This window comes from Budorcas taxicolor, chromosome 3 (assembly GCF_023091745.1).
Source record: "Budorcas taxicolor isolate Tak-1 chromosome 3, Takin1.1, whole genome shotgun sequence".
In the NCBI taxonomy this organism is placed as follows: Eukaryota; Metazoa; Chordata; class Mammalia; order Artiodactyla; family Bovidae; genus Budorcas; species Budorcas taxicolor.
Window position 1 is genome coordinate 18,793,259 of NC_068912.1, and position 17,788 is coordinate 18,811,046.

Here is a 17,788-nt window from a genome sequence, read left to right on the forward strand (position 1 = left end):
CTTCAATGACTTCATTTATTCAGGTAGTATTTATTGAGTTCTACCATTGACTAGGTACTTTCATACCTGTTGGAGACACAAAGATGAATAAGCTGTGGAGATACAAAAATCAATAAACTATCCTCACAAAGATCACTTTCCACATATGAGACAATTCCATAAAATGTTAACTATAATTTAGTACATTACATACTATATGTAGAACAATGTGCTAAGTGTGCAAAGGATGCAATATGAACATGTGCTAAGGAAAAATGAAGGAAGGAGACTCTACATAGATGAATATATTCATGTGTTCACTTTTGCAACAGATATAAATAAGTGCCTACTCTGATCCAGGTTCTATACTAGGCTCTGGGTTCACTGCAGATGGCAAGACAGAGAAAAATCACTCTCTCAAAAAGCTTATACATTCTATAGGGGGTGATAGACACTACAGGAATTTCAAATGGTAGTAAATACTGTAAAGAAAATAAATGTATCAGAGTATCTAGGCAGGAAGGAGAGTTACTCTGAGGAGGACTCTTTGAGCAGAGAACAGAATTACAAATAGAAGTCAGCTATGTGGAGAACAAAGAATCAATAACCAAGTCAGAGAACAAAGTCTTCAGGAAGGTACATCTGAAAAGACATGATAGTCTTCTGAGATGAAAGCTCAGTGTATGTTAAGCGTGATGAAAGAAGGGAGAATAGAGGTACAAAATGAGAACAGAGATGGGGGTCCAATCACAAAGAGAATAGTAGTAAGAAGCTTTCAATTAAGTATGAAAAAGAGTTCTTGCAGTATTTTAAACAGGAAAGCTACATTTTGGTTTACATTTTTAAACTTTAGGCTATTACTGTGTTGAAAGTAGATTGTGGGACAAAGTAGTAAGAAAGAAGGACATTAATTTCACTGTATAGTTGAAACAGTGGTCTGGGACTAGGCTAGTGGCAGTAAAGATGGAAAAAAAGAGATAAGTGGAGGGTATTTCGAAGGGAAGTCAATCACATTTGCTGATGTACACCAAAGATGAGGAAAAGATGCATGGAGAATGACTTCTAACAACTGACTCTAAGTTAATAGACAATGGTCCCTTTTATGTTCCCTCTGGTTTGGTCATGTTAAGTTTGAAGCCTACAAACACCTTGAAATTCAAAAAAGGCATCTGGATAATATTCATGTGCCAAACTGAATGTTCATTTTTACTGCTTGATATCTTGGCAGCATTTAGCACAGTTGACCTCTTCCTCTTGAATCCTCTTGTATTCCATGACACCATATTCTCATGGGTTTCTCTTGCCTCATTATCACTACTTCTGGGTCTGCTTGGCTGGCTCTGCTTGACCGCTAAAGGTTAATTCTACAATTTAATTCTACAGTTCTACCTTTTGCTTTTCTCCATATATCTCTACACATCTACTAGGGAGTCAAACCCAGTACCTTGGCATGCCATCAATTTGTCATTGGGTACAGCTAGAGTCAGTCCAGTGACAGGAAAGAACAATCAGAAGATTCAGAAGAATAGTCCATATCCATGCATGACCAGTCTAAGGATAGCCATAGGCAACAGGGATCCAGCACAAGAGGAAAACAACAGTCTAACCATGGTCAAAGAGGAAACAACTATAGACAGTCAAGATCTCAACAAGCCCCAACACTAGTCCTGGATAGATTGGGTCTATGCAAGAAAATCTGGGTCAGCAATAAGAGGATATGTATCCAAGCATGGCTAGTCAGGAAAGAGTTCCAGACATTCAGGATCATCTCATGGCCAATGTTTACCTACAGAGGCTAGAGTCAGTATAGTACACAGTGGTGCCCAGGTACAGTCAATCTAGTGACAGTGAAAGACAATCAGAAAACTGAGATAGACAGTCAGCATCCAGTCATGAATAGTCTGAGTATAGTCATAAACAATCAGCTCAGTTCAGTTCAGTTCAGTTCAGTCGCTCAGTCGTGTCCGACTCTTTGCGACCCCATGAATCGCAGCACACCAGGCCTCCCTGTCCATCACCAACCCCCGGAGTTCACTCAAACTCACGTCCATAAAGTCGGTGATGCCATCCAGCCATCTCATCCTCAGTCGTCCCCTTCTCCTCCTGCCCACAATCCCTCCCAGCATCAGAGTCTTTTCCAATGAGTCAACTCTTCACATGAGGTGGCCAAAGTACTGGAGTTTCAGCTTTAGCATCATTCCTTCCAAAGAAATCCCAGGGCTGATCACAATCAAAATATGACAAAATAAGAAACAAGGTTCTAGTCACAGACAATCATAAAATAGGGCTAGATCCTCAAGACAAACATCTGTCCATGGGCAGTTTGAATATATACACAGAAAATCTGGGCCCAATACAGGGCCCGATACAAGAAGACATGGATCCAGCCACAGTCATTTAAGAGAGAGCTCCAGACACTTCTCACCTCTGCAGTCTAGATTTAGTACAAACAAACAGTAGTAATCTAATTTTACTCAGTCCAGTGACAATGGACAATCAGGAGACTGGATAGACAGTCACTTACTTCCCATAGTCCACCTCAGTGTTACCAAACAATGAAATGGTTTCAGAGGCATTTCAGGTGTCCACAGTGCATCTCCTTATGGTGTGACATGCTCAGTCTAAACTGCCAGGCTCCTCTGTCCATGGGATTTCCCAGGCAAGAATACTGGAGTGGGTTGCCATTTCCTTCTCCATAGCGGTGGTAAAGGAGACTCAAAGAGTCAACATAAACCTATAGACAATGTGAGTAGGGGCCATGGACAAACAGAACCAAAAAAATAACTCCCCAAAAGATCCATTCATGAATATTTCTGAAGACAATGTTAGAAATTCAGGGTCTAGTCATAAATAAATGTTATCTACTCATGAGCAGCCAGAATCCAACACCAAAAGAACAATGTATACAACAAGTTATTTCCATGAAAAATTTAGGCACAGTAATAATCAGGCAGGAGATAGTACACTCAGAAGACAGACAAGTCAAACCAAGGTCAATTTGGGTCTAATCACATACAGACAGCCATTAGTAGAGACAAAGGCAAACATCTGGGTTGTAACTACAAACATCATAGTTACAGAAGTGCCAAATATGACTACAGATGCCTGAACATAATAGAACAGAACATTAAGCCTTGATTCCAGTCACTGAAATTTGGGATTAAAAGTACAACAAGCTTAGGCTTGATCACTCAGGATCTGCTTCTAATCATTCAGAGTTCAGATCAACAGGTAAGACAGGAAGGCAAGGATTTCATTTTAGGTACTCACGAAATATCAATAACCTCAGATATTCAGATGACACCACCCTTATGGCAGAAAGTGAAGAACTTTAGCCTCTTGATGAAAGTGAAAGAGGAGAGTGAAAAAGTTGGCTTAAAGCTCAACATTCAGAAAACTAAGATCATAGCATCCACTCCCATCACTTCATGGCAAATAGATGCGGAAACAGTGGAAACAGTGGCTGACTTTATTGGGGGGGGGCACCAAAATCACTGCAGATGGTGACTGCAGCCATGAAATTACAAGACATTTACTCCTTGGAAGGAAAGTCATGACCAACCTAGACAGCATATTAAAAAGCAGAGACATTACTTTGTCAACAAAGGTCTGTCTAGTCAAGGCTATGGTTTTTCCAGTGGTCATGTATGGATGTGAGAGTTGGACTACAAAGAAAGCTGAGCACTGAAGTATTGATGCTTTTGAACTGTGGTGTTGGAGAAGACTCTTGAGAGTCCCTTGGACTGCAGGGAGATCCAACCAGTCCATTCTAAAGGAGATCAGTCCTGGGTGTTCATTGGAAGGACTGATGTTGAAACTGAAATAGCAATACTTTGGCCACCTGATGTGAAGAGCTGACTCATTGGAAAAGACCCTGATGCTGGGAAAGATTGAGGGCAGGAGGAGAAGGGGGCGGCAGAGGATGAGATGGTTGGATGGCATCACCAATTCAATGGACATGGGTTTGGGTAGACTCCAGGAGTTGGTGATGGACAGGGAGGCCTGGCGTACCGTGGTTCACGGGGTCGCAAAGAGTTGGACACGACTGAGTGACTGAAATGAACTGAACTGAACTCAAGAATAAGTTATAAACTTAATTTGATACCAGTGATCAGTCTGAATCTAACAGAGGTGGAAGACCATCAACTGCAGAATTCAATAAGAGTTAAATATGAGCACTCAAGTTTTGAAGTTTCTGCCAAGTCTGATATTACATGTGACTCAAAGCTGACCTATTAGGTCTTACAGCCTCATCAGACCACTATGACTGCAATATCTTGAGTTTATAGACAGAAGTTTCAAGTGTTTGGTTTCAGACTGTCTAACTGCATAAAAGTTGCCAATAAAAAGCATAAATATTCTGTCTTGCCTCATTCATTACCCATTATCTAACTCTGTAAGTGGTTAAAAAAAAATTGATCCAGACAAGCTGAGAACTAAGGATGGAACTTTGCAGAACAAAAGCATTTACAGGACTTGAAGATGAGCCTTCAAAATATCCTGAAACTTAGGTCATAAAGGGTTGACAAGTAAATAGAAGATACGGAAGTCAGAGACAGAGAGTGCTCACTGCTCTCTTAGAAAGCAGAGTTATGAATGGGTGGGAAGAATAAGATGATGGAGATAACTTAGATGACAATTCATCGTCTCCTATCTCAAGTCCTCCCTTTCTCATGCATTGCTTTTTTCAGTGTGTATGATAACAACACAGTCATCCAAGCCAGAAGACGGGTACTCCCACTCCCTCATCTCTCACCTCATTGACCTTCCTGATTCGACCTCATCTCCCTACTGTCAAGTAACACAGCAGTGAATCAGATCATGCCTCCCGTCTGCTCAAAACCCTACACAATAAATAAGCCAACCATAATATAGTATGTTAGACATTTGGATTGCATAGAACAAGCAGGGGAGGCCTTATGAGGCGGTAATATTTCAGCAAAGACTTGAAGGAGATAAAAGATTAAGCCAAATGGAGGCTGAGGGAAGACATTCTTAAAATAAAATTCTTAAGGGAAGAGTGTGCCTGAAGGTTCTGGAGAATAACAAGGAAGCAGTGGGGCTTCAGATTCTAAGCAGCACAGTCTATGAGGAGAGGGCAAGTAAGAAGAGAAAAGGTCAGAAAGGAAAGTAAGGCCCAATCAGCTTCACACTCAAAAGATTCACTACATTTCCTCTGTTCTTCCAGTCCCTCTCCACCTTCCTCTGCCCTTCCCCATCCCCATTCCCCTCCTCCACCCTCACTAACACACACACACACACACATACACACACACACACACACACACACTAAAAGACAAAGGTTCTGGATCTCACTCCCAACAACCAAGGTCTTAGCTTACCCCCTCCCACACATGAAGTTCCAACAACCCCTTTTCTGCCTCCCATGCTAGCAGGTTTTTTGTGCCACCTCTGTAATACCTGGAGAATCCCTAGGGAGCACTCCCAATCACCCTCCTTCACCTGCCCACATTGACGGACTAGGTGTGCATGCAGAAAGCCTCACATAGTTGGGAACTAAGGGTTCCTTAAGCTATAAATGGCCATGTCAATAAGAGAATCAAATAGCAAGTTAAAGAGATAGAAACACACTAATGAAAGATATCGACAGAATAAATAAAAGGATACAAGTAAGAATGAGCACTAGATTCCCAGCATATGGGGCGTTTGTGAGCACTTCAAGGAGAAAAGTGAGAATCAGTTCAGTCGCTCAGTTGTGTCCAACTCTTTGCGACCCCATGGACTGCAGCACACCAGGCTTCCCTGTTCATCACGAACTCCCAGAGCTTACTCAAATTCATGTCCATCAAGTTGGTGACGCCATCCAACCATCTCATAATCTTTCCCAGCATCAGGGTCTTTTCCAGTGAGTCAGGTCTTCACATCAGGTGGCCAAAAAAGAGAGAATACTGAGACAGAATAGGAAAAGGAAGGCCAGTCCTCAAGCAGAGATATTCCAGGGCCTGGGACTGGAGCTTAAAATAGATCAACATATCATACAAAGCTATAAAGTTATACAAGATCCATTGTTTATTCTTTTGAGATAAGGAACAAATTAACCCTGTACCTAGGTAGAATATGAGGGGAAAGGCTTCCTGGCCTGTTTTATATTACAGCTAACTTCTTTTGATTCCATTTATCCCCTAATCAAGACCAGAAACACTCTCTGCGGTTATTCCCATGTCTTTACACAGTCTCCTCTTTCAAAGACACTAAACTTTAAAGAACACTCAGAAATTACTTGAGGATTTGAAGGTAAAAGGACGAGGCTTTCCCTAGCATTTCCATCAGACTCAGCAGATGGCGCTATAGGAACAGTGCGCCTTGCAGACAAGGGTGAAAATGTGACTGAACAGGGGTGGAAAGCAGCTATTTATCCTCACCAGTCTTATTTGTTTATTGGTTGTTTTGTTTTGTTTTAAGTTAAAATTAGAGTCCTCATGAACTTTCCTTCACACCCTTTCTTTTCCAAGAAAAGAAAAAAAAAATTTGAGTTTGACTCTTCCTTCTCAATAACTGAGTGACTAGAAACAAGTTTTGTTTTTGAACTTCAGTTTTTTCATCTGAAAAATGGAGGTAAGATTACCCACATCATATGGTTGTTGTGAGGACTGATAGAATGAAGTACATAAGGGCACAGCAGATAATAGGTGTGGCGGATTCATGTCAATGTATGGCAAAACCAATACAATATTGTAAAGTAATTAGCCTCCAATTAAGATAAATAAATTTATATTTTAAAAGATAAAACAGTTCTAAAATTTTTTGAAATGCAAAAAAAAAAGAAGAAGAAATCTCTTCTCCTGAATCCTGTCACCTCCAAGGGGAAAACCAAGAACCAAACTGATGGTGGACTGGGGAACAGGACTTCATGCCCACCCTGTTAATGTAAAGAACATGCTCTGGTAAAATCACAAATCTCAGTTTTAGAAAGGACTTCTGTGACAATCATTCCAACTCTTACATTAGTAATTCTCAAAAGGTAGACAAGAGGCCAAAAGGCACACTCAACATGCTTGTTTTCTCATGACAATAAACTGAGAAGTAAAGCTCATCAAACACCAGTTGTTGATTTTGGAGGAAAATCAGAAAATAAAGTACTGAAAGGATTAAAACTGCCACATGATACATGAAAGTTCCTTTAATACCCCTGACAATAAATACAGTTACTTTGTAAAAAGCTCACTGCACTTTCAACCAACACAGATGTTAAAAGTTTACCCCTAATATCAAGTCAAAATTTACCACCCTTGAACAGTCACTTTTCCCCTTCTTGCCACCTCATGTATGCTGATTTTCACAGACATACACACTTTTCTCTCCCAACTGTTTGTGGTTCCGACGTCCCACACTTCCCAGCCCTTCTCTTCCCTTTAGATTCTCATCTCCTGTGAATAATTCTCCTCTCCTTTCTTGGCAAGTAAATACAGAACAGGGCCAGCAGGAGGCAAACTACAGCCCACAGGCCATACATAGGGCATCACCAGTTTGTTAAAAATGGCACATAGCCAAGAATGCTTTCTACACCCTTAAGGATTGGGAAAAAAAAAATATGTCACATGTGAAATTATGAAATTTAAGGGTCAAGTCAGTCAATAGGTTTTATTGAAACACAGCCATGCTGCTCTGTTTACACATCATCTATGATGCTTTCACACTACAAGAACAGAGGTGAGTGGTTGCAACAAAGTCCACCTGGTCTACAAGCCTATAATATTTAATACCTGATCCTAATAATTTAATAATTATTAAATTAATAATTTTAATACAGAAAAGCTTGCCAACCCCTCCTGCAGGGGGGGGCAAAAAACACATCATCTATGATGCTTTCACGCTACAAGAACAGAGGTGAGTAGTTGCAACAAAGTCCACCTGGTCTACAAGCCTATAATATTTAATACCTGATCCTAATAATTTAAATTAATAATTTTAATACAGAAAAGCTTGCCAACCCCTCCTGCAGGGGCCCCAAAAACATGTTTCACCCACAATGCGTTCTTCCCTCTGTGGTGACAGCCAGCTCCTGCAGGAAATTAGCCCTCAACAAATTCCACCTCCCCTGCAATTCCACAGTCTCAGTCACACCTCTGATGAAGCGTGACAACCTGGCCCAAATCAGGCATCCAGAGGAAACATGGCCACAGAATGGATACTGACTCTGCAGCCCTCTGAGTAACACTTAGAACAAAGCATGCAGCCTAATAATGGTTGAATTTGGAATCATATAATTTATCATTTCCCAATAGTTGCTACCACTCCTTCCCAATCCCTGATGATCATATTGTGTAAGCTGTAAGTCTATGTCACTTCACCCAGCTTCAGTGAGACTTGTGCTACACATTTCCAACAGACGGAGTGTAAAGTCTTCAGGGACGATTCCTAATGTAAAGGAAGATTTAGTTAAGATTTAGTTTATATCCAGGGAAAATCATGTCCTCTGAAGCGAACAGAGGAAGAGAGAAGGCAGACCCTAACCAGCGAAAAAACAGAGGTGTCAGTGCAGATACTGCAGTCATGAGCCTTACTCCTCTTTCAATTCAATTTGACAGACATCTATGGGGACCTTTATGTGCCAACCAATGTGGTGTGTCTGCAAATGACACAGAGATTATATAAAGCCTGTTCTCTGTTCTAAAGAGTTCATAGCCTGGAAGTGACAAAGGCACATGGACAAATAAATACGTGTGTGTATGAATGGATATGCATCAAATAACTAATGGCAGCTATTTCTGGGCAATAAGCGTACATGCATTTTCATTAACCTTTCTATATTTATCTATATTTTCTAATTTTATTAATATTAATTACATAGTAAGACAATTTTAAAAGGCTATGATAGTGTGTGATTAATACAAATAAGAGATAAAATTATATCTCTCTCTTAAGTAATTCAGGAAAGATTTCCTACAGAATATGAAAGGTAAGGTTCAAAAATGAATAGCAATTTTCCAAGCAGATAACAACAAAAAATATTCCAAAATATATATATGAAATAGTATGATATATTCAGAAATGTTTATGAAGTTAATTACTGGTTGAGCACAAAGAAGAATAGGGAGTAAACAGATGTGGTTGTAGAGTGGCCACAGGCCAGATTATGAGGAACTCTGAATACCATGCTAGAAAGAGCTTGGATTTCTTTCCAAGGTTAAATACTGGTTGAGTGAAAGCTGCATTTATGAATGGTCACTAAGGTTTCAGACAGTAAAGAATCCACCTGCAATGCAGGAAACCCAGATTCGATCCCTAGATCAGGAAGATCCCCTGGAGAAGGGCATGGCAACCAACTCCAGTATCCTTTCCTGGGGAATTCCATGGACAGAGGAGACTGGTGGGCTACACTGCATGGGGTCACAAAGAGTTGGACACGACTGAGTGGCTTAGCACACACACAGGCACACACTATGGTCTCATAAACAGACTCAAGTAAGGAGATAAAAGAGCCTCTGCAATCATTATCCATTCCAAGAGTTAATAATAGCATGGGTGACACCTTGACTGGAATCTTAAATAAGAAAAAAGTTTAAAAAAGACAGTTTGACTAGATGATCTTCAGGGTTCTTTCTAAAGATCTGATTTCATGATTTATCAACATTTGGTCTCTGGTGTCCCTGCACACACTCCACTCAACTTCAATTAAAGTTGATAATTCATAATCAGTACATTATGCTTTATAACCTTGTTGAACAGCAAAGAGGTCTCTGGCAGGTGGGGTTGATACTAGCCCAGATTTGGGAACTGCTAATGCAATCTCAGGTGGGTGGGTAAGGAAGTGACAAGGTGGAGATGGAGGTGGAACTGGACTTCTGTGGGGATGAATTAGGACATCTCAAAGAGAGCAGCTCCTCCCTAAGATGGACCATTATTCCTTCTATAAAAGGCCACTGTCCCCATTAGCATCACCCTGTAAGCTACTTCAGCCTCCATCCTACTTGTTCCTCTGGTGAACCAGGTAAGTGAGGAGCATTTAGGGGTATAAATTATGAGAATCCATGACGTGCTCTAAGGCAAACAGGCTCTGGGTACCAGGCTCCTTTTTAATATACATACTTGGGGGAACTTTGCTATAAATTTAACTTTGTTGAGGAGGAAAGTGAAGACTGAAATGAGTAGTATGTCCTTCTTTGGTGTCATTTCCTTAAAGATCACAAGGCTCGTTATCCACCAGGAAAGTTGCCTCCTTTGAGATTTTTCTCTCTGCTGTAAAGCCTGAGAGTCATGCTCATCATCCACAGTCACACTCAACTCTTTGCGACACCATAGACTGTAGCCTGTCAGGCTCCTCTGTCCATGGGATTCTCTAGGCAAGAATATTGGAGTGGATTGCCATTTCCTCCTCCAGGGGATCTTTCTGACCTAGGGATTGCACTCACATCTCCTGGGTCTCCTGCATTGGCAGGAGGATCCTTTACCACTCACTGGACCGCTTGGGAAGCCCGAAGCCTGAGGGTCAGTCCTGCTTAAAGAATAAAAACAGAAGCTGAGCCTCATAGCCAACAGCCCCTAGCTCCATATTGCCTAGGCTTATGGTTGGCTTTGCCTATTTTGTCTACTTCCTCTGGCCTAGAGTCTTGAGCATCCAAGTGAGTCCTGGTGCCTCTCAGCTGGAGTCAGGCACAAACAAAGATGATGGGGCTGCCCCTCCCTAGAGTGAGGGTTTGTATCTAGAGAGAACTGAGGAAGTGGATAGACTAGAGCACCTAGGATTCCTATAGCTCCACAACAAAGCTCTTAAAACTATCCCTGGTATAAGCAGCGAGCCTGAAACAGAAAGTGATTGCTGCTGCGTTTACTCAGGCATAGAAAGAAGAGACACTGTTCCTAATTACATCACTTTCTTGCTACTTGGGTTGAACCAGTCATTCAACTCTGGATTGGTTCTTGATTGCGACAGGATGAAATTAATTATGGCTGACTAATGCTGCACAATTATTACAAATGACTCTACTTATCTATTTAAACATGAGAAAAGGATAATAGTAGGTGGATCTCTGTCCTTATTTTCCCTCTAGGTTAATTTGAATTTACAAAAGGATGTCAAAACTCCTAAAAAGCATCATTACTGTCATCGATATTTTCTACCAATATGCCAACCAGGATGGGGAGTGTGACATGTTGAACAAGGCAGAACTGAAAGAACTTTTGGAAAATGAGTTTGGTCAAATTCTGAAGGTAAGAATTCCGTGTCAGGACTGAACACAGCTGCAATTCTTTTTGTCACCCCTTCCTACCCTTTTGTCATAGATGTCAAACTCATAGAGGACTTTTCCTACCTGGTGATAACAGAGTTTAGCACAGGCTTGCAGTAAGGTCAAAAGTTGATGCATAATTTTTCCATAACATGTCCAAGGGAAGTGATCCTACTAAACAATAGGGGGAAAATCAGTGGATTAAACAATGTCCTGTGTGAGTAATTGTTCTGGAAAGAAACTGAGCTGGTTCTCAGAAAAACTGAAAAACAGATGAAATTTATCTTCTTCCCTTTCTTTGCCTTTCTTCAGATATCCTGACCACTGTCCATTTCTGAGATTCTGGCATAATAATGCTTCTGAGTTCAGGAAACTAGCATGTTACTCCTAAAACACAAAATAAAGTAAATACCACCCTCTAATGTTAGCTAAGGAGTAAATATTTGTAAACTTAGATCTAGCTCTTGATCTTCAATTCATTAAATCAAGCCGTGTACTGAATAGTTTTATTTGGATTGGTATGGAGGTCTTAAATTCGATACCAGATGTGAAATTCATCATCTGCCCCTCTAAACTCCTTACTCCTCTTCAACCAAGGCATAATCTGGTGCGATTCTTGGCTTTCTCTCTCAGCAGGATCCTCCACCCTCCAACCCCATAAAATTCACCAACAGTCTCTCAACAGCTCATTTCTCTCCATCACTATTACTAATCCTTGGGTTCAGACCACCTTCTACTTCCAAGCTCAATATTATATGCAAATAGAATCATTTCACAGCTCAACTCAAAATCCTTCACAGTTCCCAGTGCTAAAATTCCAAATTTCCTTAACACAACTCAAAACGCATGATCTAGTCCTGATTTATCTCTCCAGCCATATCTCTTGACTATTGAGACTTCACATTTAGCAATCCCGAATCTCTCAGTTCCTTGTATGAGCCATGCTTTCTTTCAACTCCAGCTCTCTCTTCATATTGTTCCCTCTGTCTGCAACAACCTTTCTCCCCTCCCCTTTCGCTACATCCTTATTTGACTAATCCAACCCATCATTCAAAAGACATCACTTTCTCTCATTAACCATCCTTGAACCCCCAGTGGTTGTTATTATTTATAAAGTAGCTAATCATATTCATTTGACTCATTCCTTAAAAAATAATTCCCTGTTCCTTGTCATCCCCAGTTGCATCCTCCTCTAGGTCTTCATTGCATATTCCTTTCTCTCTTTCTCCCAAGAAGAGGGCAGTCCAGCCTAAAGGACTATGAGATTGAGCTCCACTTAATTAAGCTAAGCACTCACATTTCTACAGTCTTCCTTTAGCTGGTTAGCTCAGTGTGTGCTGTACACTCACAGAGCTTCCTTTTGTACTTTGTTCCTATACAGAATCCAGATGATCCAGACACTGTAGATATCATCATGCAAAATCTAGATCAAGACCATAACAAGAAAGTAGAATTTACTGAGTACCTTCTGATGATATTCAAGCTGGCTCGGGCCTGTAATAAAATTGTCAGCAAAGATTACTGCCAAGCTTCAGGGTCAAAGCAAAGAGATCACAGTCACCAGGACCAAGAGGAACAGAGTGAAATAGAAGAGGAGGATGAAGGGCAAAAATCATCTTCCAGTAACTTAAGTTGGAGTGAAGGAGAGAATGATTCCCATTCCAGAGGCTCGGGAGGTAGCATTAGACACAGGTCTAGGTCCAGGTCCAGAATAACTGGGCATCAAGGAGGCTTGTCTAGTTCTGGGGACAGGCAAAGCTTTAGGGAAAGAAGGAGGGAGTCAAATTCAGGCCACTCCGAGGGTAGCAAGAAAAACAAGCATGGCTCTCATCAGCACAAAAGGTCTAGAAGTGAAGAAGTTGGTTATACTCATTCAAGCAACCACAGAACAAGATCAAACTCAGGAAATTGGTCAGGCACTTATGGAGAAGAAGGGCATGTGAGCCACTCAGAGGATCAGTCTTTCAGTTCTGATCAAAACTGGTCTGACTCAAATGAATCTCTGGGGAATAGACAACATAAGAAAAAACCAAGCCAGTCACCTAGTAAGGAGCATCATGGATTCATCTCAGGGAGTGGTGGAGGACAAGACCGCTGGTCAAACTCAAATAAGCCTGCTGGTTATGGTCATGGCTATGGCTCAAGCCAGCCTTCTCAGCAGAGATGGCATGAATCAAATGAAGGATATCAATCAGGAAATTGTGAAGAACAAGGAAACTGTTCTACTTCTAGTTCAAGTGAGGTATCTAGTTATGACCAACGCAGGTCAGGCTCAAGACAGCCATCTAGCAGTATCCAACATGGGTCTGGATCAGGTCAATCCTCTGGCTATGGACAACATAGATCTAGCTCAAGTCAGTCTTCTGGCTTTAGTCACCACGGAACTGGCATAGGTCAATCCTCTAGCTATGAACAGCATAGTTCTACTTCAAGACAGTCACCGAACTGTAGCCAACATGGACCTAGCTTAAGTCACTCTACTAGCTGTGGTCAGTATGGATCTGGGTCAGGTCAGTCATCCAGCTGTGGCCAACAGAGTTCTGGATCAAGTCAATCTGTTAATCATGGCCAGCATAGGTCTGAATCAAGTCAGACATCTAGCTATGGCCAACAAAGGACTGGCTCCGGTCAGTCTTCTGGCTGTAGACAACACAGGTCTGGCTCAGGAGAGTCTTCTGGATTTAATCAGCATAGAACTGGCTTAGGTCAATCCTCTAGCTATGAACAACATGGTTCTACCTCAGGACAGTCACAAAGCTGTGGCCAACATAGATCGAGCTTAGGTCAGTCCTCTAGCTATGGTCAACATGGCTCAAGTCAGTATTCTGGTCACAGTCAACACAGGTCTGGCTCATGTCAGTCTTCTGGCCACAGCCAACATGGATCTGGCTCAGGTCAGTCTTCCGGCTGTGGTCAGCATGGTTCTAGGTCGAGAGAGTCATCTGGCTTTGGTCAACATGGATCTGGCTTGGATCAGTCCTCTAGCTATGGACAACACAGTTCTACTTCTGGACAGTCATCAGGCTGTGGCCAGCAGAGATCTAACTTAGGTCAGTCCTCTAGCTATGGTCAACGGGGCTCAAGTCAATATGGCTCAAATCAGTCTTATAGCCACAGCCGACACAGGTCTGGCTCACGTCAGTCTTCTGGCCACAGCCGACATGGGTCTGGCTCAGGTCAGTCTTCCAGCTTTGGTCAGTGTGGTTCTAGCTCAAGAGAGTCATCTGGCTTTGGTCAGCATGGCTCAGGCTTAGGTCAATCCTCTAGCTTTGGGCAACATGGTTCTACTTCAGGACAGTCGTCACACTGTGGCCAGCAGAGATCTAACTTAGGTCAGTCCTCCAGCTATGGTCAACATGGCTCAAGTCAATCTTACAGCCACAGCAGACGCAGATCTGGCTCAAGTCAGTCTTCTGGCCACAGCCGACATGGATCTGGCTTAGGTCAGTCCTCTAGCTATGGACAGCATGGTTCTACTTCAGGACAGTCATCAAGCTGCAGCCAACAGGGATCTAACTTAGGTCAGTCCTCCAGCTATGGTCAACATGGCTCAAGTCAATCTTACAGCCACCGCCGACACAGATCTGGCTCAAGTCAGTCTTCTGGCCACAGCCGACATGGATCTGGCTTAGGTCAGTCCTCTAGCTATGGACAGCATGGTTCTACTTCAGGACAGTCATCAAGCTGCAGCCAACAGGGATCTAACTTAGGTCAGTCCTCCAGCTATGGTCAACATGGCTCAAGTCAATCTTACAGCCACCGCCGACACAGATCTGGCTCAAGTCAGTCTTCTGGCCACAGCCGACATGGATCTGGCTTAGGTCAGTCCTCTAGCTATGGACAGCATGGTTCTACTTCAGGACAGTCATCAAGCTGCAGCCAACAGGGATCTAACTTAGGTCAGTCCTCCAGCTATGGTCAACATGGCTCAAGTCAATCTTACAGCCACAGCAGACGCAGATCTGGCTCAAGTCAGTCTTCTGGCCACAGCCGACATGGATCTGGCTTAGGTCAGTCCTCTAGCTATGGACAGCATGGTTCTACTTCAGGACAGTCATCAAGCTGCAGCCAACAGGGATCTAACTTAGGTCAGTCCTCCAGCTATGGTCAACATGGCTCAAGTCAATCTTACAGCCACCGCCGACACAGATCTGGCTCAAGTCAGTCTTCTGGCCACAGCCGACATGGATCTGGCTTAGGTCAGTCCTCTAGCTATGGACAACATGGTTCTACTTCAGGACAGTCATCAAGCTGCAGCCAACAGGGATCTAACTTAGGTCAGTCCTCCAGCTATGGTCAACATGGCTCAAGTCAATCTTACAGCCACAGCAGACGCAGATCTGGCTCAAGTCAGTCTTCTGGCCACAGCCGACATGGATCTGGCTTAGGTCAGTCCTCTAGCTATGGACAGCATGGTTCTACTTCAGGACAGTCATCAAGCTGCAGCCAACAGGGATCTAACTTAGGTCAGTCCTCCAGCTATGGTCAACATGGCTCAAGTCAATCTTACAGCCACAGCAGACGCAGATCTGGCTCAAGTCAGTCTTCTAGCTGTGGTCAGCATGGTTCTAGCTCAAGAGAGTCATCTGGCTTTGGTCAACATGGATCTGGCTTAGGTCAGTCCTCTAGCTACAGACAACACAGTTCTACTTCAGGACAGTCATCAAGCTGCAGCCAACAGGGATCTAACTTAGGTCAGTCCTCCAGCTATGGTCAATGGGGCTCAAGTCAATATGGCTCAAGTCAATCTTCTCGCAATAGCCGACACAGATCTGGCTCAAGTCAGTCTTCTGGCCACAGCCGACATGGATCTGGCTCAGGTCAGTCTTCTAGCTGTGGTCAGCGTGGTTCTAGCTCAAGAGAGTCATCTGGCTTTGGTCAACATGGCTCAGGCTTAGGTCAATCCTCTAGCTACGGACAACATGGTTCTACTTCAGGACAGTCATCAAGCTGCAGCCAACAGGGATCTAACTTAGGTCAGTCTTCCAGCTATGGTCAACGTGGCTCAAGTCAATATGGTTCAAGTCAGTCTTCTGGCTGCAGACAACAAGGATCTGGCTCAGGTCAGTCTTCTAGCTGTGGTCAGCATGGTTCTAGCTCAAGAGAGTCATCTGGCTTTGGTCAACATGGATCTGGCTTAGGTCAGTCCTCTACATATGGACACCATGGGTCTACTTCAGGACAATCATCAAGCTGTGGTCAAAATATATCTGGATCAGGTCAGTCTTCCAGTTATGGTCAACATATATCTGGATCAGGTCAGTCTTCTAGCTATGGCCAATGTGGGTCTGGATTAAGTCAATCTTCTCACTATAGTCAACAGAGGTCTGGATTAGGACAGTCTTCTGGCCATGTCCAGTGTGGCACTGGCTCAAGTCAGTCCTCTAGCCGCAGTCAATTTGGGTCTGGATGGAGTCAGTCTTCTAGCTATGGCCAACACAGATCTGGCTCAGGTCAGTGTTCTACCCAGAGTCAGCATGGATCAGGCCTGGGTCAGTGTTCTACTTCTGAACAACATGGGCCTGGCTCATGTCACTCATCTAGCTCTGGACAATGTGATTCTGGATCTGGTCAGTGTTCTAGCTATGAGCAATATGAATTACAAGGGAGATGTAGGTCAAGTTCAAGTGGCATTCACGGTGGGTATAGTAGACCCCAAATAGGCTCAACTCCCAATCAATCAAGAAGAAACAGCCAGGAATGCTCAGGATACAGTCAAAAAGAAAGAAGTAGGAGTTGTAGCCCAACAAGTAGCAAGTCTGATGGATATGAGAGTATTTGTGGACCATCAGAAACGTGTAGGCAACAAAGCCAAGGATGCAGCCAGGGTCAAACGGAATCTGGCTACAGCTATTTAAATTGTAAAGAAGGGCAACCAGGAGGTAGTTATAGACAAGAGGAAAGCTCCTCAAGTTGTGGCTTTAGACAGTTTACACCATGCTATGGAGAATCTAGATCTAACACTAGCAATACATTGTTAATTTGCAAGGAGGATAACAGACAGGGTGGCTATTATGACCAGAGAGAAGGAGGTCACTATGGAGGGAGAGATACAAACTCAAGTTTCTACAAGTTACGGAGCAGCACTCCACTCTATGAGTATGTCAAAGAGCAGAGGTGTTAATTCAAGTGATGAATAGTAAATGGAAGTGAAGTTAACTCAAGTAGTAGTTTAAAAAATATGAAACTTACATACAAGCAATTCATTACCAAACTTCTTTCTAAAAGTAGATACATCTATTTCTGTCTTTTCCTTTTAAACATGTAACTGTAATTAATTCCTTGTTATTGTGTTCCTTCCAAAGAATGTAGGGTATGGGGACTACTTTGCTAGGAAATACAGAGTTAAATAAATGATGTATGAAAATAAATTCAGAAGAATAATGCAAAACATTTAAGGAGCTTGGGGTTTAGGTGAGGTGTCTTTTTGACAGCTCCTTACTCATCATATGATGCCAAAACTAATCTTTCATCTCTAAAGAGCAAAAAATTATACATGTGTTACCAGTTCTGGAGCCAAAGCTTCGCTTATAGCAACATGGACCATAATTTTCTGTATACTCCACAATGGATGGTGGCAGAAAAGACCCTAAAAGCAAAGATGTAGCATCAATAGCATC

General features: G+C 42.5%; 1 protein-coding gene across 1 annotated transcript in view; it reads left to right on the forward strand.

The window, feature by feature from the left end:
• The window catches only part of HRNR (hornerin), a 90,517-nt gene that overhangs the window by 20,402 nt on the left and 52,327 nt on the right, over positions 1-17,788 (forward strand). The window contains exons 8-12 of the mRNA XM_052637321.1: positions 7,751-7,827; positions 11,013-11,151; positions 12,550-12,907; positions 13,100-13,177; positions 13,379-16,780. Of these exons, the coding sequence (XP_052493281.1) occupies positions 7,751-7,827; positions 11,013-11,151; positions 12,550-12,907; positions 13,100-13,177; positions 13,379-16,780 (4,054 nt within the window). The remainder of the gene's footprint in view (positions 1-7,750; positions 7,828-11,012; positions 11,152-12,549; positions 12,908-13,099; positions 13,178-13,378; positions 16,781-17,788) is intronic.